The sequence below is a fragment of the Mizuhopecten yessoensis genome, unplaced genomic scaffold, assembly GCF_002113885.1.
Source record: "Mizuhopecten yessoensis strain PY_sf001 unplaced genomic scaffold, ASM211388v2 scaffold9687, whole genome shotgun sequence".
Classification (NCBI taxonomy): Eukaryota; Metazoa; Mollusca; class Bivalvia; order Pectinida; family Pectinidae; genus Mizuhopecten; species Mizuhopecten yessoensis.
This window is the reverse complement of record NW_018408172.1, coordinates 269021-295399: the sequence shown is the minus strand read 5'-3', so window position 1 is coordinate 295399 and position 26379 is coordinate 269021. Positions and strand designations below refer to the sequence as shown.

Sequence of the window (26379 nt, the reverse complement as noted above, 5' to 3'; positions counted from 1 at the left end):
AGGTAGATATGTCAATATCAATAGAGACAATGTAAATGTGCACCCTGTAGCCCCTGTCAGACTATTAGTATCGATTGTGGAGACAAAGCCAGTCGTAAATCCGGAGTGCATTGGTGTACATTAAATACACTTCACCTGATAGATAGGATATGTTAATACAAACAACCCAGCCCTATGTGTATTTGTTTTTTAAATTCTACCTTTAAATACAGTATATAAAGCATTCTTCAGGTGACGATACAATGACGGGGAAATATAGTGTGAGTGGTACCGGAAATAACAGGGTGTATCCCGGTGTACAGATATTGACAGACACCGGACGTTCACCCCGATAACAGGGGTGTAGGCTAACGTTAATGCTAATAGATATGTCATATGGTTAGATTATACGTCAGATTTTCAATTTTATGTAATGTATCTATATATAATATAATATTGGGAAAATTCCACGTGACGTATGTAGTTGGCTCGGTGCCACGTGATCAGCCACTTTGGCGTACTGCCACCTGACGACACACCTTCTTACTATTGCATGTTTACATTCCGGTCATGCTCGAGTAACCAATGTGTATGACATATGACGTATACGACTAAATTTAAAACAACCGTTCATTGTTTCATTCAGGTATATATACTACGTAAGAGCGGTGGGATTATAGAACTCAGAGGAACCAGAAAGACTGAACATACTGACAAATAGTAGCTGTTAAATACGCAACTGTATTAACGAACTCGTCATATCTGACTGTCAAAAAGAATTGACAAAGTCTTATCAAAAAATATTATTATGTGTAAAGAACTAAATTCGACCACAACGGAAGATTTCACCTGGTCATCTTTGCCGTATCCAATGGAAAAACCAGAAATGATACGCCATCCGCGACTCGCCTCTGTAATAACCCATGCCAAGGTAATGAAGCGGTCGTCTTCCGCCGGAAACCCCCGGGAATCTAACACAACATCATCTCTTGGTACGGGGAAAACCGGAAGGAGTTCTTCATTCGCGTCATTGGTCTCATCGTCTAGTGATGACAACAGCAACGACTTGAACTGCATTGAATGTGGCGGGAGAAAAAAGGAAGATAGTCGTATTCTCAAGGGAAACAATATCCAGTCATTCTACACAGTCTGGAAAATACGCGATACGGGAAAGAAGTTGGTGGATCATCACCATTTTAAACTACCGTCTTCTCTCACGAGGAACGACTCTCATCGCACATGTGGCTGCATGACAAGAACGCATAAAAAGCACACTGACAGCATGTGTTGTAAACCTAAATACTGCGCATGTCTGGAAATGAGTGTCACTTAGACAGTTATTCGGGTAGCATCACTCTCGGCAGTTCTTAAATGGATGCACGCTATCCCAATCTGTGACATTGGTACAAGATATGTGCAAACCGGAACCTCCAAGTGGCAAGAAGACCATACTCACAGAAAGAAAAGGTGAAGAACCTTAAACTGTGCTCGACGAGGTGTTAAAATTTATAAGTATGTACCATGAGCACTACGGGAACTTTCAAATATTCTGTTGTGACCCCATGTACCCTAGCAATATGTTGTTTATTTATACGAGTGAACAAATCTGGGTTTTTTAAATGACATTGCAGAATGATACCCCGAATGTGCTTCAGGTTGGTATATTGACTTACATGAAAGTTTAAAACGTCTGTTGTCTCTCCCGAGATACCGAAGTAACAATATAATACCGTGTCTATGTCTATGTAACATTACCCGCGTGTGTTGTACATTATTACAAAGGACGTGCCAGTTGGTTCAGTGAAACCACTAACAGTGTAATACAATGTCTGTGTCTATGTTGTAACAGCAGTACTAGAGGACGTGCCGATTGGTTCAGTGAAACCACAAACAATTGAACTCAGTGTATGTATCTATGTTGTAATAAGAATACTCAAGTGCTTTATTATACCTACGCAATTTTGTTTTACTAAGTCATTGTTTATTACTATGTTTCATTGCTTCGTACTTATATTAATATGTTGTATTACCTAATAAATTTATCTAAACGAAACATATTGTCTATTTCTTACTTTTATTCGACTAAGGAGTTCTTTTTCCAACACGTAGTTTTACATGTGATGTTAATTTTGAAAACAGAATTGCGAAATGAACAACCTGCCTTATAGCATTATGAAAGACTATAGGAGACTCGTGTGCTTTTCAGTGACACTTGTAGAAATACTTCAAGTCTGTCCTATGTCTCAGACGATACCAATCGGTGTAATAATATGTGGTGTATCGTACAGCGGATTATCTGTATAGGGTTTCATTGGAGCGATTTTAGTGACTGCGCATTTAGATTACAAACATTTAAATTGCTCAGTAAAGAATTAAACGAAAATTGTCCAAGTCGAATAACATAAGTTAATCGGTGGCATATCTGGAGTAATGACAAACAATTACTCAGAAAACATGAATCAGAATATGAGTCGTTTTCAAGTCTTACTTACTGTGCAAGGAAATAATTTCAAATAAATCCATTCGCTTTGGTCGCTAACCTGTTTTATAATCAATACTATATAGTAACTCATTGATCTGTGAGGGTGTAGATATAACGATATGATTAATCCTAGATACATAAAGTGGAACGTCGATAATCAGGCCACTCCATTATTTGAAATATGTTTCAATTTAATTTTAAAACAGTGTTTCCTTGGTTCGTATGTCTCGAGATTTGTTTTATTGAAGAAGCTGTTTGACTCTGGTGGTGGAAAATCAGTTCCCAATTTTGACCGTCATGCTGTAGCTTGAATCTACTCAGTTTACATAAAGTACAAGTTTAGCAATACATTAGGCAAATCTTATCATTGTGCGACACCATCTCCCTTTTTGTATTTCTTCATATATTTAAAAAAAAAATTAAGAAATGGATTTTCATTCTTTTGACCGTCAGTAAAACTGTGGAGTTTGTAATCGACTAAATGACTTAATGGTGAAATACATAGGTGCTTTATTCGAAATTCTGCATCGGTTTACTAAAAAAACTTGTATTTCTAATTTACAGTCGTTATGACTAGTAGAATCTGTGGGAAGGTTGTTTTATTTAAATATTTACAATGGCTATCCCTTTAAAACAAAGAGTAATTCACGCAACTGTAAATTGAAAAAACCAAAACTGGTCTTTCACAATCATCAAACTTCGACAAAGGAAAAGTTGGTAAAATTATCTTTCCAGTTGAAAATATTCCAGGTTTTTAATTAGCTATAAATTATCAGAAATACGCAAGATGTCAATTTCTTGTCAGTTACAACACCACTTCATATTTATATACCTTTAACACCTGTCCGGTCGTTTTATCTGGATTTCCAGATATTGGCTGATCCAACATAGACATATAATGTCATCATCTAAAGTCAGCTCTACTGACATTTATACATGTATGGTAGTATATGATTACTAGTGATAACTTTGAAATCACGAATCATTCAACCATTTGATAAATACACATTTTGTGAATTGGGCCTGAAAGTGATAGGCATTTAATATACTAATATGCATTTCAATATCAATTATTCATATCTAACGACGATACAACATCGAGTGCGTAAAGCAGGATATAAAATGACACATTTGATTAGAACAATTAGACTACTATGTGCAGTGCGTAGAATGATATCAATATCATGTGGTGTGACGTCATCAAATATTCCTATGATACTGTCATCATAACTAAATACTCATTTTTGTTTTGTTTTTCTTTTATCGGCAGCCCCATTTAAATGACCAAAGATTTTGACCCGAGAAAATGTATACCTTTTTCTAGCATAAGTTGATGTGAACTTCGCCACAACACGTTTTTGGCCTTTTAACCATATACGAATATGATTTATATATCCCGGGACAGAAATGTACTTGCTATGGGTTTGCTATTGACACAAGAAGATGTGAGTACGAAGGCATTGGACTCGTTTGCAACAGTTAATGATGATGGAAGATGCAAGTATAATGGAACTGGGCCCGTATTCATAAAACCGGTTTCATGCTCAAACATGGATTCTGTGCTCAAACCAACTTTCTTATAACTCACTTGAATCATGCCAAACGATCAAAGAGCAAATGTAAACATTGAAAACAGTATTCAGCTCTATGTCTCTAAAAATGTTTTCCCAAATCATTGACAAATTAGATTTTATTTTAGTTTTAAAACTGGAAGTAGAACAAGAAATAAAGCTTGAGGACAAAGTCAACAGTTTCATGAATACCGGGCCCTTGATTTGTTATAATTATATGGACGATATACTACAGAAGATGCGAGTACATGTAGGACATACGTCTATACAGATGCGTGGGAGCGGTCATTTTACACTCTGATCTTGATGATTTTAAATTTCAATATAAGAACGCTTAAACCTTTGTCGTGTCGTACGTATATTCTTTTTCAAAATGATATTTCTTTGTCTTTAGAACATTACTTTGAATCCGGATAAATCATGGTTTATTGTTATATTTGTGACATTGATATTCTGCACGTGTTTCGGGATTGGGTTCTAATGCGACGTTCACGACAATACGTACAAGTGCGTGTGTTCTTGGGAGTCTACTGTATGACCGTGTTATCTTTGTAGTATATCATATAGATGAATGAGCTTTATACGACAGCCATGTCACAGTTGCACACCGTGGTACCGTGATGTAAACCGCTTACTGTAAGTGGATAAAGGAAGACCAATCAAGCAACGTCTAAATATAAAGTTCTGTCCGCAGTCATGACGGAGAACTTATATGAAATAATGCCACAAAACAAATTATATTTTAATATGAATGGTACCAAAATCAAAAGTGTGAATCATTCATGAAAAAAGGAATGAATGAATGAATAAATAAAAAATGAAGAAAGAAAAGTAAAATATAATATATATAGATAATAGTTTTGGCGTCGAGTCTGTTTGAGGTTCATCAACTGATTGCATGACCGATAAGTTGACTACTTATTGCCCGATCGATCAATGTGATTACAAGCTTTTCAAATAGCAGTAACAATCACACAAAAGTCTAAAACACATGCTTTCTTATTGAGTGTACGTGATGGATCGCACGTTATAGATCACTTGTGACGAGCATATATAGATTCCTCGGTAATCCGCTCCATTGAACGACTGTTCATTACACCGAAGGATCAGTAAACGCGGACAGCCACCAGATGGCACACCAGGCAGTGACGTATGGTTCTCTTTTGACAAGTGACAACAACCATTCTTACTTACATGTATCGCATCGTCTTTCTTTGTGGACCGCTACATTCCAGTCGCAGAAAAGTTCACGAATCTTCCTTGGATGAAGTTGTCTGTTATGTATTAAATAGACCATTTAATGTAAAACGTATGGGCAACCTGACAAACGCTCGTAAAGCAAATAAATTGGACGTTAGTGCGTCAATGAAAACAAATTCGTAAATATCTTAACAAATGGAATTACGAGCGAGTATGTGCATGGTGTGTATTGCTTTGTTGTATGTGAAGACACGTTTTGAAGCAGTATCATAGGTACTTGATATTACTGGTATGTCGTCGATCTTAGTAAAAACGTGTTTTAAGAATCGCATAATGTCTTTAATATAACAGCAGAAGGAAAGGCGATCACATAACTGTTCCGTTATGACCGACTTCAATTTGACGACGGCAGAAGCCATGTTCACGTCACAGCTTTGGTGGCCACTGTTGATAATCAACATAGTATTGGGAGGGGTAGCCATCAGTTGTAGTCTGATTGTTATACTGGTGTCACGCCGAACGTCACTAGGAGACGGTGCCACACTGGTATTTGTACGATGTCTCTGTGTGACGGATATTTTAACAGGAGTGTGTGCAGTATCTAAAGGTCTGCTACTGATGAACATCGATGTTCTGTCCGTTGATTGTTTTCTTCCGGAAAGCCTTTTCATCACTGCCATCACAGCATGTGTGCTTTTTCTACTGTGGCTAAATGTGGACTGCTTTCTTCACCTAAACAAACCGGAGAATATGCGTCTTCATATTGCTAAGGGTAACATTATAAGCGGTATGGTTGTAGTGTGGAACGTTGCCTTTATCCTAGGATTTCTGCCCCAAATGGGGTGGAACGCTATGGATCGCGTGTGTCTGTTCTTGTTCTACTATGATCACTTGTATCTGCTGATGTTGGTTTCACTTTGGGTACTAATCGTCCTCTGCTGTTATTGGATGCAGGCCTTGACATCACGCTTGACCACCAAAATTAAGTCCAGCCGTCACTTTCTGACTACAAACAGTAAAGTGTATTATAAGTATGGAGGCCTAACTGGGACGGTTCACATACAACTGTGTACCATGTGTGTATGCTGCCTCCCATGTATCGGATATGTTGTTTACTGTTTTTTCAGGTACGAAACCCCAGAAAATTTTATCTGGGTAAATGGGTATCTACCATACGTTTTAATGATTTTTACATTCCGTTCAGTGCTCTGTTCATTCATAAATGGATACAAGACCTCACAAATCCGTAGTCTCATGAGGCGGGTGTCAAGGAGTTTCGCCAATACCTTACTTAGGCGTCGGTTCTCAAACTACCGCAGACGTGCGGTACGTGGTCGCAACGTCTTCAGGGCTTCCCCTTCCAACCAGCAACACTGTTGGACTGTCCAGCGACAATTTGACAACAGCCAGTCATGTCATGTGTGTGCAAGTAACAGTCAGCGTAGTTTTGGGTCCTCCACGTGCACCTCTATATCGACGGGGTGTCTGTATTGCCATAGGACGCGCTGCCTCTGTGATGTATTTGATGTAAAAGATCATGAGCGTGATAGAGACATGGATAAGTATGGCCGATATGGGCTAATCAAGCGAACTAAACAGGTTACCTTTCCATTTTCTTCTGATTCTTCATCTGAGTACAATGGAAATGTTCATCCAGGTGAGATACAAAACAATGCGCTATTTGACAAAAGGTTTACCCGTGGTAACATTCCGTTACACCATCCGCCTTTTATTAGAAAGACTATGTCTTGTCCCGATGATTTTGCACACAGACACCATGAATCATTTAATCCAACATTTAATAGAAGTCCATCATCAGTAGAAAATGATTTACCAAACAATGATCACGTTGACTATAATCCTAGCAATGGAAGGGACACATCACCACATTCCATTAACTTTTCTCAAACAAAAGATTCACATAATCCGACAGTCACACAATCTGAATTGTTAGGCGAAGACATAGTTGGGGAAAGAACTGACTCAATCGAAAGTGCGTCACCAAGTTCTCCAAAACCTTCCAAATGTACCACTCAGCGGTTACGACCTCCGCTAAGGCAAGCAGCCTCTCTTCCAACTAGTACCACAAACACACCACCTGACCTCAAGGACATCGCCGACTCAGTTGATAAAACGTTAACTAGGAAAAGTGGTACGATGGGTTACTTAAAACGCTGGACGCTCCGACAGGCCATGAAAATAAAGCAATATTCGTATGATGGCAGTAACGACTTCAGACAAAGGGTTGGATACAGACAAGATGGTTATTTAGGCTCATTTGATGACTCGAAGTTGATATTTAATGAAGGAGTTCTTACAGAACAGACAACGCTCTGATTAGTACTGAATTAGTAAAGGCATTGCATGTTCGCAATATATGTGCACAACTACAGCTAGGACTACATTGTCATTCGCGGGCAATTCAGGTACATGTATACACCTATGTGAAGTTTTATGATGTCAGCACTCCATTTATAACATGGCCACAATTTCTCGATGAACTTATCAGAACGAAAGTGTGGCCTTTTCGAAGATTTCATATCGTGTATGTATTTATATTGATTTTCTCCATTACATGCTGGTACAACTCTGATGAATGAGATTGGCAATTGTTTTATTTCTAAATAGTAAATATTTGTACTTGTTATAATATATCACGAGAATGAGAAAATGTTGAAAAAAATAGTTTTCTTCCATTTTCGACTTTGTTAACAGAACAGTATACGTGCATGGTTAATTGTAAAATAAGACATACACATACGTGTCTATGTTACCAAACTACATTATATAAACCAATGAAATGTGTCGTTATTTCACTGACTTGATGGAATAGGCTGTTACCTTAATGGATTTACTATTTTTCAATGCAGTAGCGTTCTTCTACTCTTTATGTGTTGGGGCTATTTAACGTGTATTTTTTTACTTGGAACTTTGATAAAAATAATCCTAAGCAATAAAGCATTTGAATTCTTTCCTATTGGATGTTGCATCTGTGTTATTCAATGTGTCTCTTGAGAATATCTGGTGAGGTATCAATCATTTACTAAACTGCTTTTAATTCACGCCTTCAAATAGTTCTAGCAAAGTGGCCTTTGTAAACACTACTTCATAAGTTAAGTTGCAGTTCCTGGTGGGCTTGTGAATTATCGACAGTTATCTTACTAATTAAAAACGTCTAAGGTAATTTGTTATTTTTAAAGCGGCTGAATGAATTATATGTATTTTGAGCCAAGTTCGTCTGTTAACTGTTGTTAGGTATTATATAAGCCGATTAATACTTTATATAGCAACTGAGCGAGTTCTAATCAGAATATGTTGGCTGTTTACAAGGGGATTTAAATATGTGCCGTTCAATTATCTTCATGGTCAGCTGATGGTTCTCAAATTATAATTTCCTCTCCAATTTGCTTTGCTATACCAATGTTAATGGTGAATAACTGTTAAATGATTACTGATGACGTCACTGTTCTTGTCTTTGGCAGGAAATGTCGTGACGGGTCCCAAGACATCGGATTTCACCTCCGGATTTTTTTTATAGAGGCTGACATATCTTTCCTTAGCTCATGTCTCTTCAGTTCCTATGGAAATTTTGTATCGAATTTTGATTTAGTTTTTGTTTATGATGGGTGTTAAGTGTATGTCTACTTAATTTCCAAACATCATGTGGAGCTTGATCATAATGATAAGAATAAAAAAAAATATTCTATTTCAATTCAATAATGAAGAGGTATTAAATATTGCTAGAAAAAAAAATCGTAAATCGAGAAAATAGTATGCAGATGAATTGGACTTGGTTACAGCGGTCTGGCTGTATAGTTACAAGTACAATACAGAAGAATATATAAACTATATAAAATCCTGAACCATATCGTGTTTATTACAGTAACGAATGCAACAATGGATCAACGACGTTTGTTTATAACGATTCGTTGTCTCGTTATTATGAAATAGATTTGATTTTTCTCATTATTATAACATTATTATACCTAAACAACATCCAAATAATTAGTCAAGTATGTTTTATTGAATTATTTTTCATATTGGTATTTTAAAGAACATTAAAAAAAAGGACAATACTACTTTTCTGATGCCGTTCTGAAGTGTCGGGATATGTATTTTTCATGTAGAATTTAAAAGTCAACATGCATTTTGAACTTTTTATTGTTATCCAAGTTTTAATATAAAATATTAACATAAAACATGCAAACAATCTCAATTATCAACATGATAAGAACGTACAAACAGGTCAGGAACAATATATACAGCAAAAAGTCCTACTACGACACCATAGGCCTGATAAACCTCGCCAGACGAGGGGAGAGCACTCCAATAAGCACATCAGAATTTGTATTCCGTCTTTGCGTATTGCAGAGTTATCTTCTCTTGGGAGCAGGTATTGCTTGTTACGTCATTGGTTTGTGTGAGAAAATAACGTCGTTTTCTCAAAAATTGATGACGTTACTCTCACAAACAAGTGACGCAACAATCAATACCTGCTCCCAAGAGAAGATAACTCTGAAATACGCAGAGACGGAATAGGTAATAGCATATCCTTAAAGCAATACTGTGAATTTGATGGCCACACCGTGTACCATATAATTTGCGTATACATTAGGTTTACAAAATTGCCTCAGATGTAGTCTGTTTTATGTATATAATGTATAAAAAAACAACTGCTTACTCGAACTCGTGGGGTCCAGATCGATAGTTCGAGGAATACATGGTATTCGACGAATCTGTGGTTAACCCGACATCGTCATTTTTAATCAGGCGGGACGACACACAGTACGAGCACTGTAGAGAGTTAATTTACAAAGAATACATAATAATACGGTCGGGATCAAGCGAACTATTCGAGAAATAGGGGGTATTCGAGTAATGCGAGTTCGAGTAAGTGGGGTTTCACTGTATGTTTACTTGTGCTTCTTTTGCTCATTTCCGTCAAATCGATATATGCAAGTAGAAAAGCAGAATAAAGCATTACATTAATTTTTACGGAGTAAAGTATATATTTGTTGACATTTTGCATGCTTTGCATTTGGAAGCATGTTCTTAAGTACGCAAATATATAATGTCAAACTTCGTCAGGGGACTTTTTTTTATCTTTATAACACACACACATATATATTATACCTAAACTTTGAATCACTGTTACATATTCATTTAATTATAAACTTGCAACAAAATAACATTTTAAAATCCCACACATTGCAGCAAAGTTCCCATAGGAAGCTACCTATTGAATAAGAGAGAAGGAAGTACTTGTTCAACCAAACTCCCGTTGGCCACACGACGATAAAGATATTTTATCTTTAGGGAAGTTTTCATGAAACAAGTCTAAATATAAGCTAATGTAAGACATTTGTCGGATTTGATATTATTCCACAATTCAATTTTATCAAAAAAAACATGAATATGTTAATAGGATATATTTAGATGATTTTGTATGCAATCGTATATCGTGGAATTTAAAGGTTTATATATGTAGTTAGTTGGTGATGATTAGATGACCTTCTATCTAACAGGCTAAGACCTATCCACTCTGTACAAGGAGTGGCAACCTTTAAAAGGCAAACAATAGCCAGGTACAATTTACATGTATTTAAATCCACGGTGAAATACTTCAATCACTCAAAATAAGTTTTTCAAAGACTTTTAGGTTGCGAAAAGGCACTATCCCCGGAAAGTATAACAAACATTTCTATTCCACACCTTTTTTCTATCTTGATAAAAGTGAATGTGAAAATTCATAGTTGTTAATTCTGGCAAAAACCACAGCGAGATTACTATTTAAGTGTTATACCCGAACATATCTTTGTCGTCATTTCCTGTAAAAGCTGTACTACTGTTTTGGGCGGTACGTAGAGCCACTCCGAGTCTCCGAAAAACACGTCACAGTTGTACCAACTGCTGTAGTGGACCCCTACCCAGTTAGCGAATTCCTCAAAGTGTTTGTTCCTAAACAGAAAGTATAAGGTCGGAAACAGTTCAATAAGGCCTGACTGTGGTCTCATCATAATCACGTGACCTAGTCCGGCCCCGTGAACCCCTATTAGGATATCTGTATTGTATATTAGTTTCACTTGATCTTCCATACTTAAATCATCCAATTGAACAGCTGTCAACTTGGTCGATGGCATCGCTGATCTTATTTCATTGATAATCTCCTCTTCATTCAGAAGTTTGCGTTTGATTTTCCCGCTAGGATTTCGAGCATGCGCAACATAATTGTTCCTTAAAATAAGCGTTATGTTTAAATATTGACTACCTAAAGAGCAAGGTGTCTTCGCTGGTATGCAGAGTGCATTTGCACGGTAAATTGTTTCTTGAAATTCATAAATAAATGGAAGGAGTTCCATTCCTGCGGTGATAGGACCGCTATAAGTGTCTATTCCAAAAATCAAATCCCGGAAATTCACTTCCTGATCTTTAATTTCTTTTACTCTTATAACACGTTGAAACACCATGCTCCATAACTCGTCGAGTTTACCTCTTGGGTGTACATCCAGCACGACAATACATGTCTGGCTAGGATCACGAGAGAACATTTTGGTTGTCAAAAAAGCGTTGTAAAGTTCAATCATTGTCCAATACACATTGGCATAATCTTTTCTTTCTACAACAATGCCAAACGGCTGCAGATACTTTTGTTCCGTAGTCCCGCCATATTTTTGATGTTGTGTGGTGATGTCAATGGTTTTAATGAAATGTTGATAGGTTGACTGTATATATAACTTTGGTAGGACTACATCATCACAGGGAACGCGGATGAATCCTTTATTCACTCTCACGAACTCGTCATTCTCAGGTTGACCTATGACCCTAAGAACGTCGTCCCCACCTGTTCGCTTGGCGTCGATGAAATGCCCGAACAGTGTTCCATCCCGTAAAAGAAGAACTTTGTGATTGATGATGTTAACGTTTCCACCACATTTCTTTTGCCATATATGATTTCCACTTGAGTCGATGTGGATGTAATCGGGATCACTAGAGCCTTTAATGGCTGTAAGAATAGTCAAGGTCAATTCAGATAGATCATCTGATTTATATCTATGAAACGTTTTGTGGATCCCGATCACAAACGCAATGATGATGAGTGACGTAATAATCCAACTCCGATTAGATGTTGGTCTCATCCACCTTACCTTGGGTAAGCTCCGTCCAATCCTTATCATGGTCAATGACACAAATCGATATTCTGTTACCTGTTGAATAAGACATGTAAGTGTAACTTGGTTATCTATGGTGAAAAAATACAACATTATCGTACAAATATGAAATCCCCAGTTACATATACGACCATAATATGACAATATCTCTTTAGCACATGAAAATGTAATTAAACTAACTCTCGTGCTGCAGTACATTTAACTAACGCAACGTGATTGACACCATCAAATTACTTGGACTATGTTTTCTTTTGTATATATATTTCACATTTCACCAACTTCAGCACTTCTGTTTGTTGCAGCCATTTTGTATGTCTTGACAGTGACAGTCTCATCTGTGTGTATGTGGAAACGATAATATATGCACATGCACGCGTGTTCCCTCACTCGACAAAGCGAATACGTTCAAGACAAATCACGCAAGCTTAAGTTGTTTGCAATTCCCCTACTGAAGGCTTTTGGAATAGCGTTGCACGTACTTGGTTGGTCCGGCAATTTTACACACACATGCGTGTATTAGTGTCCAATATTATAAGGTCATTAACCAATTAAAAGGATTGTTAACATCGCTAACATTGTAGAAAGTTTCATATACAATGCTCACCAAAACTGCTTTAAAGTAAGACAAATTACAGGCAACTCACACATACAGTTATCAAACAAAAAATGTGGCGGTCTTTTTTTAACATATGCATAATTTCTCAAGGGAAAAGAGACAGAATTTTGCTGTCCATTTTTAACCCACCTACCCTTATGCATTAAGGTGAGGAACCGTGTATCTCGTGTATATATGTGAGTGCTACGGAATATTCCTCAGTTATCACGTAACTCGACCGACACTTTGGCTGAAAACCATCCAGTTTTATTGCCAACGCATCGCCCACTAAGGTAAAGCCTATCAACAAATTAAACTGTATTATAACCAGTCACTATATGAAATATTTGTTTAAATCCTTTTCTAAATAAGTATTCCATAAAGGCTTTTCGAAAATTGCATATTTGAAAATAGAAAAAATCATGGGTCGAATTCAGGACCTCTTCATTCCCAAGCCTACACTTTGCTCATTTCGCCATCCAGGAATTATAAATGCAAGGCATCAGAATGATTGTTCAATTAATGCACCGCAAAGCGTATGCATATCTTTAAAGGGTAGTTAATCAAAGCTAGACAAGGGAGAATACTCAAAATAAAACCTGATAAAGTGGAACTCTTCTTTGCGATTATAACGGATGCAGTGGCACCGTTAACCTTAAAACAATAGTGAGGTCAGAATATTTCACTGTCGTATTACACAATGGTCACATATCGTCATTATTCGGTCCTCGACGTGTTTAAAGTAAGAGCCACACTACCTATTTGTCTTTATCTGACTTCGTAGATAACTCCGACTTCTATGCGGACGTACACATCCAGGAGTGTGTGGAAGCTATACCATATAAAATATTTAAGTCGATGATACTGAACATTTTAATCACAATATTAACTTCACGCTCACAGAGAAAACAAAAGGATCTGGCAGTTTGTTGTTTTATTTGCATTTGAGTTCATGTAAGATCTTTTTAACAAGGTTGGTTTTATTTTTTATTTTTTTATATTTTTTTAGCTTAAATTGCTTAAATTTTAGGTACCAATAAAAGATGTTTTTCCCATAGTTTACATTACTAAGACGACGAGGAAGGTCCGTGACAAAGTTAGGAAGACGATTGACAGGTGATCAATTCAAGTTATTACTGACCGTAGAGCCTTAATAAGGCGTGTTGTAACCCCGAACAGTTCTGATTTTCTGTCACTGTTCTTTTTGCTTTGTGTTGTAGCCGTATAGTGTCGTCTGCTCGCCGCTGCCGGTTTTGGCAGAGGTAGGTCTCTATAAATATATAAGATGATAGAAATTACGTCACCAAAATGATTATTTTTTCTGATCAAACATTGTTTGCAAATATGGTATATGCTAAATCTGGCTGGCTAATTCGTTATTGTCTAAAAATCTCAGGGGGAAAATTGATGTTTTCAAATGGTGGCCAGTCCGAACGCATTTTCATGGTTTCTGAGCTTATTTTGGTGGTTGGAATGAGAGAAAAATACTCTTTCACGCCCAAGGGTTTTCAAATTTGGCAACACCCTCGGCAAAGACTCGGGTTTTCCCAAATTTGAAAATCCGGCAAAGCCTCGCGTTTTTACCAAATTTGAAAACCTGTAGGTGGAATGTCCCTATCCTACAACCCTGTGCATAAAAGAGTCTTCTATTCTCTCATTTCCATGTGTGTAATATAGAGATGTCCAGGGTAAGATAGGGGTGTAGGAAATTTCTATCGTACACCCTATTTCACGTGAGGTGACGTCACAATGGCTCATTAAAACGCAATATAATACACCTTGGGTTTGAATTACGTTATCCATGCCTCTCATCAGGGATGGATTCTATTAATCTTTCACCACCTTGAGGGTGAGACAGGGTAATCTCAACCCGAGGGGTAATTCTTAAGTTGTCAAACACGAGGGTTGCCGAGTTTTCGACAGCTTAAGAATCTTACCCCGAGGGTTGATATCACCCTGTCTCACTCCCAAGGAGGTGAATGATTATTTTTCTCTTACCCTGTTTACCCTTGTATTTTACATAGACGTTACATCAATGCAAGACAATGTTGATGTGATGCGGCTGAATTGTCGACGTGACGTCATTGTATTGTTGCCGTGACGTCATGATATCGTTGCTAAGACGTCATACAATTGTTGAGAACGTGCAAAGAACACGTGTAGCTTGTCTCAACCCTAGGGCGAGATAAGAAAAATCGCACACCGGTAAAATGGTGGATATCCCTGTCCAGGGTAAGAGAACACCCTGTCTCACTCCCAAGGGGGTGAATGATTATTTTTCTCTTACCCTGTTTACCCTTGTATTTTACATAGACGTTACATCAATGCAAGACAATGTTGATGTGATGCGGCTGAATTGTCGACGTGACGTCATTGTATTGTTGCCGTGACGTCATGATATCGTTGCTAAGACGTCATACAATTGTTGAGAACGTGCAAAGAACACGTGTAGCTTGTGCTATCTCACCTTAGATTGTCGAGTTGATATTGGGTATAAAACAAAATGACCCAATCATAATTTAGGTAGGCCTATTAACAATACGAAATTATTACAGGAGGCTAACAAGCCGCAAATACATCAGAAGTGATGCTTCCAAGTGTAATTTTTACTACCAAAAATACTGCCCTGGCTAGACAAAATGCGAGCAACCAATAGCGATTTTACTATTCAACGTTCATTTATCCCTTTTATATCTCTTTTATATCATTTCTCGAGTGTATGAAACAAATAAAAATATCAATACGGTGTACATTTATTGTAACTTATGATAGCTTTGCTAGCAATGCGCTGATAGAAACCAATATCGATTGGTTTGTAATAAGTTGCCAAATATTTCCAGAGTGGCTGTTTAGACATTTCTCATTTGTGTTCAATTTAAACGTACAAAGGCTTGAAAACAACAAAATATAGCGGCAGAATTGATCAATTTATATCCTTTGTTAATCGGAATTGTAGAATTGACCAAGATTTAAATTTCCATCGAACTTTTACCTCTATAATAAATAAATGAACAATGTCTAAGTATTCCTATTATGGAGTTGTATGTAACACTATATTACGAATTGTTATCACGGTGTACATTTATTGCCCTTTTGTAGAGAGAACCCCCCCCCCCCTGATATTAATAATATTTTTCACGAGAACGAATGCAAAATGAAACCTGACTTATATAATGGGGGAAAAGAATCACGTTTCCTTTCCACAGATACAATAAATAATTCATTATATCAGACATGGACAATTTGCCTAACCACAACACATCAGAAAAATCATCAGGCTTACACAAACTTGTTGTCGTCTGCTTCAGTCACACTCGGAACCAAGGGGCGCTGCTCGATTCGTCCACCGGCGAGTAAGCCGGCAGATACTTATGATCTGTGACTGATTAGTTGTCGTACTCTCTGATTTATATCTTCATTTTCAGTGGTATTCATTTTATAAGAAAGACAGCTGGAACGAACAGTTGTGCGTGTTGATTAAAGAAATATGTCCCGGCTCTATTAAATATGTGGTATCGCTAATAAAAAAAACTTTTAAATCTTTTTTTTTATCAGCGATACCACATATTTAATAGCCGTCGCACGCATGGAATATCAGAGAAAGTGTTTTTCTCCTGCCCACACAACTCCAACAACCCAGGTGGAGTATAAAATGGTCTGGGGTTGATGTTGCGGTATATGTGATATAGCATTCAAATGAGGTGGCACTATAAAAAAAAAGATGCCGTTGGAAGCACGCTATTTATAAGGCTACCAGAGCAAAAACGGCACCTTGAATACATTATTAGAATTGTAATTCCCTTACGACGTCCCCATCAAATGTTAAATCTGTGTGGACAATTGCAATAGCGCCCAAAATGGCAGTCATATTTGATACAACCGGTGCGCTGGATTCGTTAACATGGGGCGGTAACCGGCTCATAATTTTCAGAGAGACGAATCGAGTAGCACCCCAACCCTCTTCATGCCGTTTCTAGAGAGGTCCCGAATGAAGAAAAGTTTTACAAACTGTTTTCTAGTAACTTCTTATTTTTTATTCGCATCTATCGAAAGATATTTCACACAAACATATACCTTGCCTGTTAAATGTACTTATTCCAGTGATATCAACGAAAACAAAACGTTTAATAGAGATGTTCAATCTTCAGCAATAAGATTCATCGATAGAGATATTCGTTATAACAGAAAGAGAAGTAACTATTAGATAGGCTTGCTGAAACAGAATGGGAACTGCAAACATGGGTGTTTTTATAGCTACAGAAACGAAAAAGATTATCAACAAGGAATAAAGACAAGAGAAATGGCATTATAAACCGAAATGTTCTGTATTTTCTATATATCAGGCAAGGTAGAATTACCAAAGGAAATGGTCAGTAACAGTGATGATCCTGTAACAATCGGGAACCGTCGGCACTTTCCGTAAACGAGAAAATACGGAAGGTGCCGACAGTTCCCGATTATATCATGTTACTACTGATAGAAATGTTCCTTATAGCAACAGAAAGGAAACTATCGGTAAAGATGTTCCCTAAAGCAAAAAGGAAATATGCATAACAGTAACATGAATGGAACTAATAACAAAAAGTATACTTAGAAAAAAATAAAGAGAATTTGTATTTCCTTCTATCAAGAGGATTAAAGAAATAACATAAATAAAAATATTGATCCAAAAAATACGGTTCAGCTCACAGTTACAGTAACGGAAATATAAAAAAAAGAGACATTTTCATTGTAGCAGAAAAAAACCCCAATCAATTCAGAAAGTCACAATAGTTACACTAGAGGAATTATCAACAAGGAAAACAATATTTATAACAATAGAAAAACAATTGATATGCAGTGCATTAATTATGTCAACAGAAGACGAACTATAAGTAAAAAGAATAAAAAAAAGGCGCTGCTGCTTACAGTAACAGCAATGGAAATATGAAGAGATGTTCCTTAAAGATACAGAAAAAAAAGAACGATCAAATTAGATATTCGTTATAAGAACATAAATGGAGCAATCAATATCCTAAAAATAACAAGAGAGAATACTATCATTATGTTGACGATCCTTATATCGTACATGAGCTGTTAATATATGTGCCCCTTATAGTAACAGAGGGGAACTAGCAATAGCGATTCCTTACAGGAACATGAGCTGTTAATTTATGTGCCCCTTATAGTACCAGAGGGGAACTAGCAATAGCGATTCCTTAGAGTAACATGAGCTGTTAATATATGTGCCCCTTATAGTAACAGAGGGAAACTAGCAATAGCGATTCCTTACAGTAACATGAGCTGTTAATATATGTGCCCCTTATAGTAACAGAGGGGAACTAGCAATAGAGAATTATTACAGTAACATGATATATTAATATAGACGTTCCTTATAGTAACAGATGGAACTAGCAATAGCGATTCCTTACAGTAACATGATCTATTAAATAGACGTTCCTTATAGTAACAGAGGGGAACTAGCAATAGCGGTACCTTACAGTAACATGATCTATTAATATAGACGTTCCTTATAGTAACAGAGGGGAACTAGCAATAGTGATTACTTACAGTAACATGATCTATTAATATAGACGTTCCGTTTAGTAACAGAGGGAAATTAGCAATAGAGATACCTTACAGTAACAGGAGATGTTAATATAGACGTTCCTTATAGTAACAAAGGGAAATTAGCAACAGAGATACCTTACAGTAACAGGAGATGTTAATATAGACGTTCCTTATAGTAACAAAGGGGAACTAGCAATAGCGATTCCTTACAGTAACATGAGCTTTCAATAGAGATGTTCATAATAGTAACAGAAGGGAACTTAACTAGCAATAGCGGTACCTTACAATAACAGGAAATGTTAATATAGATGTTCATTATAGTAACAGAGGGGAACTAGCAATAGAGATACCTTACAGTATAAGGAAATGTTAATATAGATGTTCATTATAGTAACAGAGGGAACTAGCAATAGAGATACCTTACAATAGCAGGAGATGTAAATAGTGATGTTCATCATAGTAACAGAGGGGAACTAGCAATAGAGATACCTTACAGTTACAAGAAATGTTGATAGAGATGTTCATTATAGTAACAGAGGAAACTAGTAATAGAGATACCTTACAATAATAACAGCTTTCAATAGAGATGTTCGTTATAGCAACATAGGGAACTAGCAATAGAGATACCTTACAATAACATGAGCTGTTAATAGAGATGTTCATTATAGTAACAGAGGGAACTAGCAATAGAGATCCCTTACAATAACATGAGCTGTTAATAGAGATGTTCATTATAGCAACATAGGGAACTAGCAATAGGGATACCTTACAATAACAACAGCTTTCAATAGAGATGTTCATTTTAGTAACAGAGGAAACTAGCAATAGAGATACCTTACAATAACAACAGATTTCAATAGAGATGTTCATTATAGTAACATAGGGAACTAGCAATAGGGATACCTTACAATAACAACAGCTTTCAATAGAGATGTTCATTTTAGTAACAGAGGAAACTAGCAATAGAGATACCTTACAATAACAACAGCTTTCAATAGAGATGTTCATTTTAGTAACAGAGGAAACTAGCAATAGAGATACCTTACAATAACATGAGCTGTTAATAGAGATGTTCATTATAGCAACATAGGGAACTAGCAATAGGGATACCTTACAATAACAACAGCTTTCAATAGAGATGTTCATTATAGTAACAGAGGAAATTAGCAATAGAGATACCTTACAATAACATGAGCTGTTAATAGAGATGTTCGTTATAGCAACATAGGGAACTAGCAATAGAGATACCTTACAATAACAATAGCTTTCAATAGAGATGTTCATTATAGTAACAGAGGAAACTAGTAATAGAGATACCTTACAATAATAACAGCTTTCAATAGAGATGTGCGTTATAGCAACATAGGGAACTAGCAATAGAGATAACTTACAATAACAACAGCTTTCAATAGAGATGTTCATTTTAGTAACAGAGGAAACTAGCAATAGAGATACCTTACAATAACAACAGATTTCAATAGAGATGTTCATTATAGTAACATAGGGAACTAGCAATAGGGATACCTTACAATAACATGAGCTGTTAATAGAGATGTTCGTTATAGCAACATAGGGAACTAGCAATAGAGATAACTTACAATAACAACAGCTTTCAATAGAGATGTTCATTTTAGTAACAGAGGAAACTAGCAATAGAGATACCTTACAATAACATGAGCTGTTAATAGAGATGTTCGTTATAGCAACATAGGGAACTAGCAATAGAGATACCTTACAATAACATGAGCTGTTAATAGAGATGTTCGTTATAGCAACATAGGGAACTAGCAATAGAGATAACTTACAATAACAACAGCTTTCAATAGAGATGTTCATTTTAGTAACAGAGGAAACTAGCAATAGAGATACCTTACAATAACATGAGCTGTTAATAGAGATGTTCGTTATAGCAACATAGGGAACTAGCAATAGAGATACCTTACAATAACATGAGCTGTTAATAGAGATGTTCGTTATAGCAACATAGGGAACTAGCAATAGAGATAACTTACAATAACAACAGCTTTCAATAGAGATGTTCATTATAGCAACATAGGGAACTAGCAATAGAGATAACTTACAATAACAACAGCTTTCAATAGAGATGTTCATTTTAGTAACAGAGGAAACTAGCAATAGAGATACCTTACAATAACAACAGCTTTCAATAGAGATGTTCATTATAGTAACAGAGGAAACTAGTAATAGAGATACCTTACAATAATAACAGCTTTCAATAGAGATGTTCATTATAGCAACAGAGGGAACTAGCAATAGAGATACCTTACAATAACAATAGCTTTCAATAGAGATGTTCATTATAGCAACATAGGGAACTAGCAATAGGGATACCTTACAATAACATGAGCTGTTAATAGAGATGTTCATTATAGTAACAGAGGGAACTAGCAATAGAGATACTTTACAGTTACAGGAGATGTTAATATAGATGTTCCTTATAGTAACAGAGAGAAACTAGCAATAGAGATACCTTACATTAAAAAGAAATGTAAATAGAGATGTTCATTATAGTAACAGAGGGAAACTAGCAATAGAGATACCTTACAGTAACAAGAAATGTAAATAGAGATGTTCATTATAGTAACAGAGAGAGATTTATCAATCGTAAACCATACTTACCAAACATCATACCATCTTTGCCTATAGAACAGGTGGAAGTCAATGCCTTTCGTCTTTAAGATGACTATAGCTTGAAGAGATCTACTGTATCACTGTTCTCTGTTACAGCGGCTCGTGAGCTTGTAGCAGTGTACACATTTTTTTCTCACACCAAGCGCGAGCGTGTCGGGAGTATATTGGGTGTCACTCGTCTGAATAACGCATCAACTGGCAGGTACAACTGTTAGAGGTGTCCTGTAGCATTGTGTGCTGTGTGTAATGTTATAAATAGAACTTGGGCTCAAACCAGTCGTCAGATGTAACGTCTACTAATTATGAAAGGTTAATGACGCCTGTTTGGGGGGAGCATCCTCACGCACAGCAAGCCAGCCCCCTGGAAAAAAAACCACCTGTCGTATTGGACTGATTTAAACTAAATAATACTTTTTGTTTACCACTTCGGCAAGTCATCTATTTCTCAACATATTTCTAGCTAGTGTATTCTTTACTCTTTAAGTTTCTTGTAGTGTACATTTTAAACAAGCTACTATGATAATTGTAAACACAATTGCTCATAGTTTTGTCACCAGGTTTTCAGTTTCCTTCACTTCTATAACATCTGATTTTTTTTATTTATTAGTGTTGCTGTAACTTCAATTTCAGTTTCTCAATTTATCGTTTCGCTGAACACTCGTGGTGTATTTTAAGTGGTTTATCTTTGTTAAGTCACTGTTTATTTTCACTATGGAATTAACAAATAATTGATAAGATACATACAACTACCATATCTTTAGCACATTCTGAGGCAAATGCTAGCCCGAGTTTCCTCTGGCCCTGACACCAGACTTAGACATTTTGACAGATAGATGTCCCCACACCAGACATCTATCACGCAGTCAAAATGTCTAACCCTGGTGTCGGGGGCAGAGAAAACTCGATCTAAGGCAAATGTTTGAGTTTCGATATATTTCTTCCACAGACACGGTTATACAATCCATGGAGTATGACATAGGAGGTATGCTTTGATGGGTAAATCATTAGAAAAACTTAAACGTTCTATAAAAAAAATATCTTAGAAATGTCAAGATATTTACATAATTCACAGCATTGTTTCATATGAATTGTTTTTCATTGGAAGTCAATACCCTGTGGGTGGTTATTATACATTTATCAGAGAAACCAGCTGAAACATTGCTGTTGTTTCTGTTGTTGTTGTTGTTGTTGTTGTTGTTAGTCGTCGGAAATGAAACGAAACACTTATCAACAAGAAAATAAAAGCTTTCCTACTTCGCCAGATTATTTTTCAGTATCCAGAGTCGTGTTAAATGTTTATGTGATGTGTAGTTCGCTGTGAAATGTTGACCAATTAAGTTGGTATCTCAAGGTAAAAGATCTGTAAAATAAAATTCGTCAAATATATTTCCCTTTCCTGTAAACAATTGTCACATTCACGATATGTTTTGTCAAATATATATATATTTATATTTTAAATCTGATGGACTTGTAAGCATTTATATTTGTTGTTCAGTATGTAATATACAGTGCAAATAATATAAAATACAGATATATGCAAACAAATTATACAACTCTCCGACCATGCATACACGATCAAATTAAAAGCGATATTGTAGAGAGTGATTCCTTTCAGCTTGCAAAGTATTGAGTCTCAGTTTTTTGACAAAGGCTCAGAAAGTTTGCTAAATAAGGCAGTTTTTACGTATTCGTTGTTGTCAACAAACCAAACAAATTTGCTATGCCGTTATCATTGACATTTGAAATGTTATAACCAGTGTTTTACTTAGTTGATGCATGCTGTTACACAAGGCAGATAATCAATGGCACATTGTTTTGACAGTATTGAAAACTGAACTCGCGTATAGCAATTTGGTTTCAAATAACAGAATTACGTGTCAGAGTGAAGGTCCTGCAAATATGTGTGAGAATACTGTAACATTATACTCCTGATCAGAACCTCATTAATTTCCTTGGAATATGCACACACGTTTAGTGTAGGAGACAGCACCTGCTTCAACACAGAATGGATAAAGATGATTGTACTGTATCATCATACATTCGTAATCCTAGGTTACTATTTCAACTACTAGTATGTATTAACTCATTCACCCCTGAAGGCACATTTGAACTCTTCCAGTTCAAAGGTTTGAATAGTTCATTATGAAATTACAGGGGTGAATGAGTTAATGTTGATATCATTTATATGTTTTCCGACAACGGCCGTTTGTTTATAATTATTTTACAATAACCTACATTGTTTATAATTATTTTACAATAACCTACGCTGTTTATTATTATTTTACAATAACCTACATTGTTTATAATTATTTTACAATAACCTACATTGTTTATTATTATTTTACAATAACCTACATTATTTATAATTATTTTACAACAACCTACATTATTTACAAATATTTTACAATAACCTACATTATTTATTATTATTTTACAACAAACTACTTTGTTTATTATCATTTTACAATAACCTACATTGTTTATAATTATTTTACAATAACCTACATTGTTTATTATTATTTTACAATAACCTTCATTGTTTATTATTATTTTACAATAACCTTCATTGTTTATTATTATTTTAAAATAACCTACATTGTTTATAATTATTTTACAATAACCTACATTGTTTATTATTATTTTAAAATAACCTACATTGTTTATAATTATTTTACAATAACCTACATTGTTTATTATTATTTTACAATAACCTACATTGTTTATAATTATTTTACAATAACCTACATTGTTTATTATTATTTTACAATAACCTACATTGTTTATAATTATTTTACAATAACCTACATTGTTTCAAAATCTAATTTGTACTGAGCTGTATTGTCTGGCTTTTATGTTAAGATTATCAAGATGGGGTTATCTGGTACACTACATTTTGAAATATTTTACAATATGTTAAGTCAAAAGTGGCGTACAGCAAGTAGGCTCCTTTTGGCAGGAATACTGTAATGTCCTTTTTGGCAAAACTGAGTATTAAACAATAAGCGAGCCTGTGGAAGTATTTATTTTTGCACAGCTATTTTTTCACAGGGTGTTGCATATTCGCAAAAGGTAGGATAATAAACGTTTTGCTGGCATAAAAACGGCCAGCTGATAACTTTTCTAACGACCCTAGGAATATTCAGTCAAATTTGAATTATAATGTTTAAAAAATGCAAGGCATTTTATTCATGGACGTATGTTGGAAGCAGTCGACATTTGGACTACAGACCTGTTATTACTACAAAGTATATGTAAGAAAATAACACAGTTATGAGGATATTATACAATGGCATTTGGATATAAAGAAAACAAATCGTTTGAGTTGATGCCATGAAACGTTTGATGTTAAGCAGAATCATGCAGTGTCTCTGTATGGTTGTCACAAACATTGATCATGACATGTTTGGCACGAAGAAAAAATACCAACGTGAAGCTGGATAAAAATAAAATTATGCTTTATCCAAGAAAGCCACTTGTATATCGATTATGTTTGCCAAACATTTAGTACATGTTTAACACAAATTTATTTTGGGTTATTGACACGAAACATCGTCCAATAAAAACTTTTTTAGTATGTTTGACAAACAAACAATAAATAAATAAATAAAAAAGTTGATACCAAACAATATTCATTGACACAAAAATGATGTCTTATATTGTGTTTTTCTACGACTGACTCAAAACAACATATTAGACATGAACAAAATTCTTTGAGATCAAACAATCTCCGTTGTATAGCTTATTCAAGCAACGTCCAATATCTCTTTGACACTCAAAAGTCGTTTTGCATATTTGACTAAAACATTTTAAGTTGACAAAAGCGTCCATTTCACCTGGCTGACACTAAAAGTATCAAATATTTAGTCGGCACATGCAAAGTCACTGTGTATTGGAGTTAAAAAAAACCCACCGGATTCCAAAGTAATAAAATCTTAATTGTAATCAAAATCGGTAATACAATGAAAAAATTATACGTAGGCTCCTGAAAAGTACAAGAGAATACGACCGAAGGAGTACGTGTATTTTGCTCCATCAAAAAAACAGCTATGCAAACTATGTCAATTCCTAGAAATGCCACGTCTCCAAAGTAAGAGCAGCGCAAGTGACAACAAAACCTCAAGACACACTTATAAGCCTTATCATATACGCCGATATTCAAGAGAATCCAATAAGATCATTATAGAGATCGTAAAACTTACCCATACTCTTAATCAATCTATACCTCTCGAAAACATGTGCAAAGCTAATGAATGCCGAATCAAAGTGTGACGTGTAAACACTGTAGGTCGGAGATGCAGGGATGCTACTGTCACGAAAGGGAAATTTTACAATCGGAAAATCAAAATCGCCAGCTTATGATCGCACAGTATAGTAGTACGCCGTCTCTGCTGGTCATGTTTTAAGCAAAGAATGAGGTCAAATGCTGGTGTAGAAGAATCTGTTGTGGCCTTGATTTCAAGTTAAAGAGGGTAAACGATCGACGTGGTCAGATTTGTTTTTGTCTGTGTAAAAGCAACAAAATCAGCGACATATCTGAAAGTAGAATCGGAGAACTTGGCAACGTTTTATTACTTGACCTGATAACCTTTTCGATAATCTTAGCCTCATATGAAACCAAAACCAATTTAACCATTTTTTCGATATCCTCCACGGTATATTCGAGCCTGGCCTTTGTGTGTGTGTATGTTGTATTGGAGACAGAGCCATGTCTATATTATGCGTTACTCTACCGACACCTAATGTACGTTTGACTAGAACAACGTCCATTGTACATCCAGTCATGTCGATTGTATATCAAACACACAAAAATACACATAGCATATTTGATATTTGATATAAATGAGATTTTTATGATTAACGTCTACTGAAATACTTCTAATCCAATAAATAAACGATTGCCTTATTCATTGTCAGACACTGACACGTTTAGCTGGCTCATAACCTGAGTAAAATCCATAATTCAGATAAAGCCAGTCATGATGGAATAACTTCTTCATATTGCCATCGCGTCAAAGTATTTGGAATGGTCGCTATTCGTCCACATGCTAGTTTGTATTTGGATACCAATAAAAAGGTTCGTATTAACTGGAAACCACTGTATCTCATTATCAATAGTACATTATACAGGCATCTCTATGCGCCTCGGTAAAGCAGGGGAAAGGGGGTGGTTGGGGGTGGGGG

The 26379-nt window shown here is 35.8% G+C and overlaps 2 protein-coding genes across 4 annotated transcripts in view; one reads left to right on the top strand and one right to left on the bottom strand.

Annotated features, from left to right (window-relative positions):
- Positions 1–5495: 5495 nt before the first annotated feature.
- On the top strand, positions 5496–8182 carry LOC110458689. Its single transcript, XM_021510551.1, has one exon. The coding sequence runs from the start codon at positions 5617–5619 to the stop codon at positions 7567–7569; it is 1953 nt and encodes a 650-aa protein (XP_021366226.1). The 5' UTR covers positions 5496–5616; the 3' UTR covers positions 7570–8182.
- Positions 8183–10779: 2597 nt separating this feature from the next.
- The window catches only part of LOC110458688 (beta-(1,2)-xylosyltransferase-like), a 21735-nt gene continuing 6135 nt past the window's right edge, over positions 10780–26379 (bottom strand). The window contains exons 1-3 of one of the 3 annotated variants that reach the window (XM_021510548.1): positions 21187–21278; positions 14138–14266; positions 10780–12437 (exon numbers count right to left, since the gene is read on the bottom strand). In XM_021510548.1, the coding sequence (XP_021366223.1) occupies positions 11019–12407 (1389 nt within the window). In that variant the 5' untranslated portion in view covers positions 12408–12437; positions 14138–14266; positions 21187–21278 and the 3' untranslated portion in view covers positions 10780–11018. Of the gene's footprint in view, positions 12438–14137; positions 14267–16279; positions 16311–21186; positions 21279–26379 lie in introns of those variants that run through there. The other 2 variants (XM_021510547.1, XM_021510549.1) reach the window with 2 other exon arrangements.

What these genes read in the sequence shown, in the direction of transcription:
- LOC110458689 (XM_021510551.1), top strand. Translation starts at nt 5,617, where the DNA reads ATGACCGACTTCAATTTGACGACGGCAGAAGCCATGTTCACGTCACAG.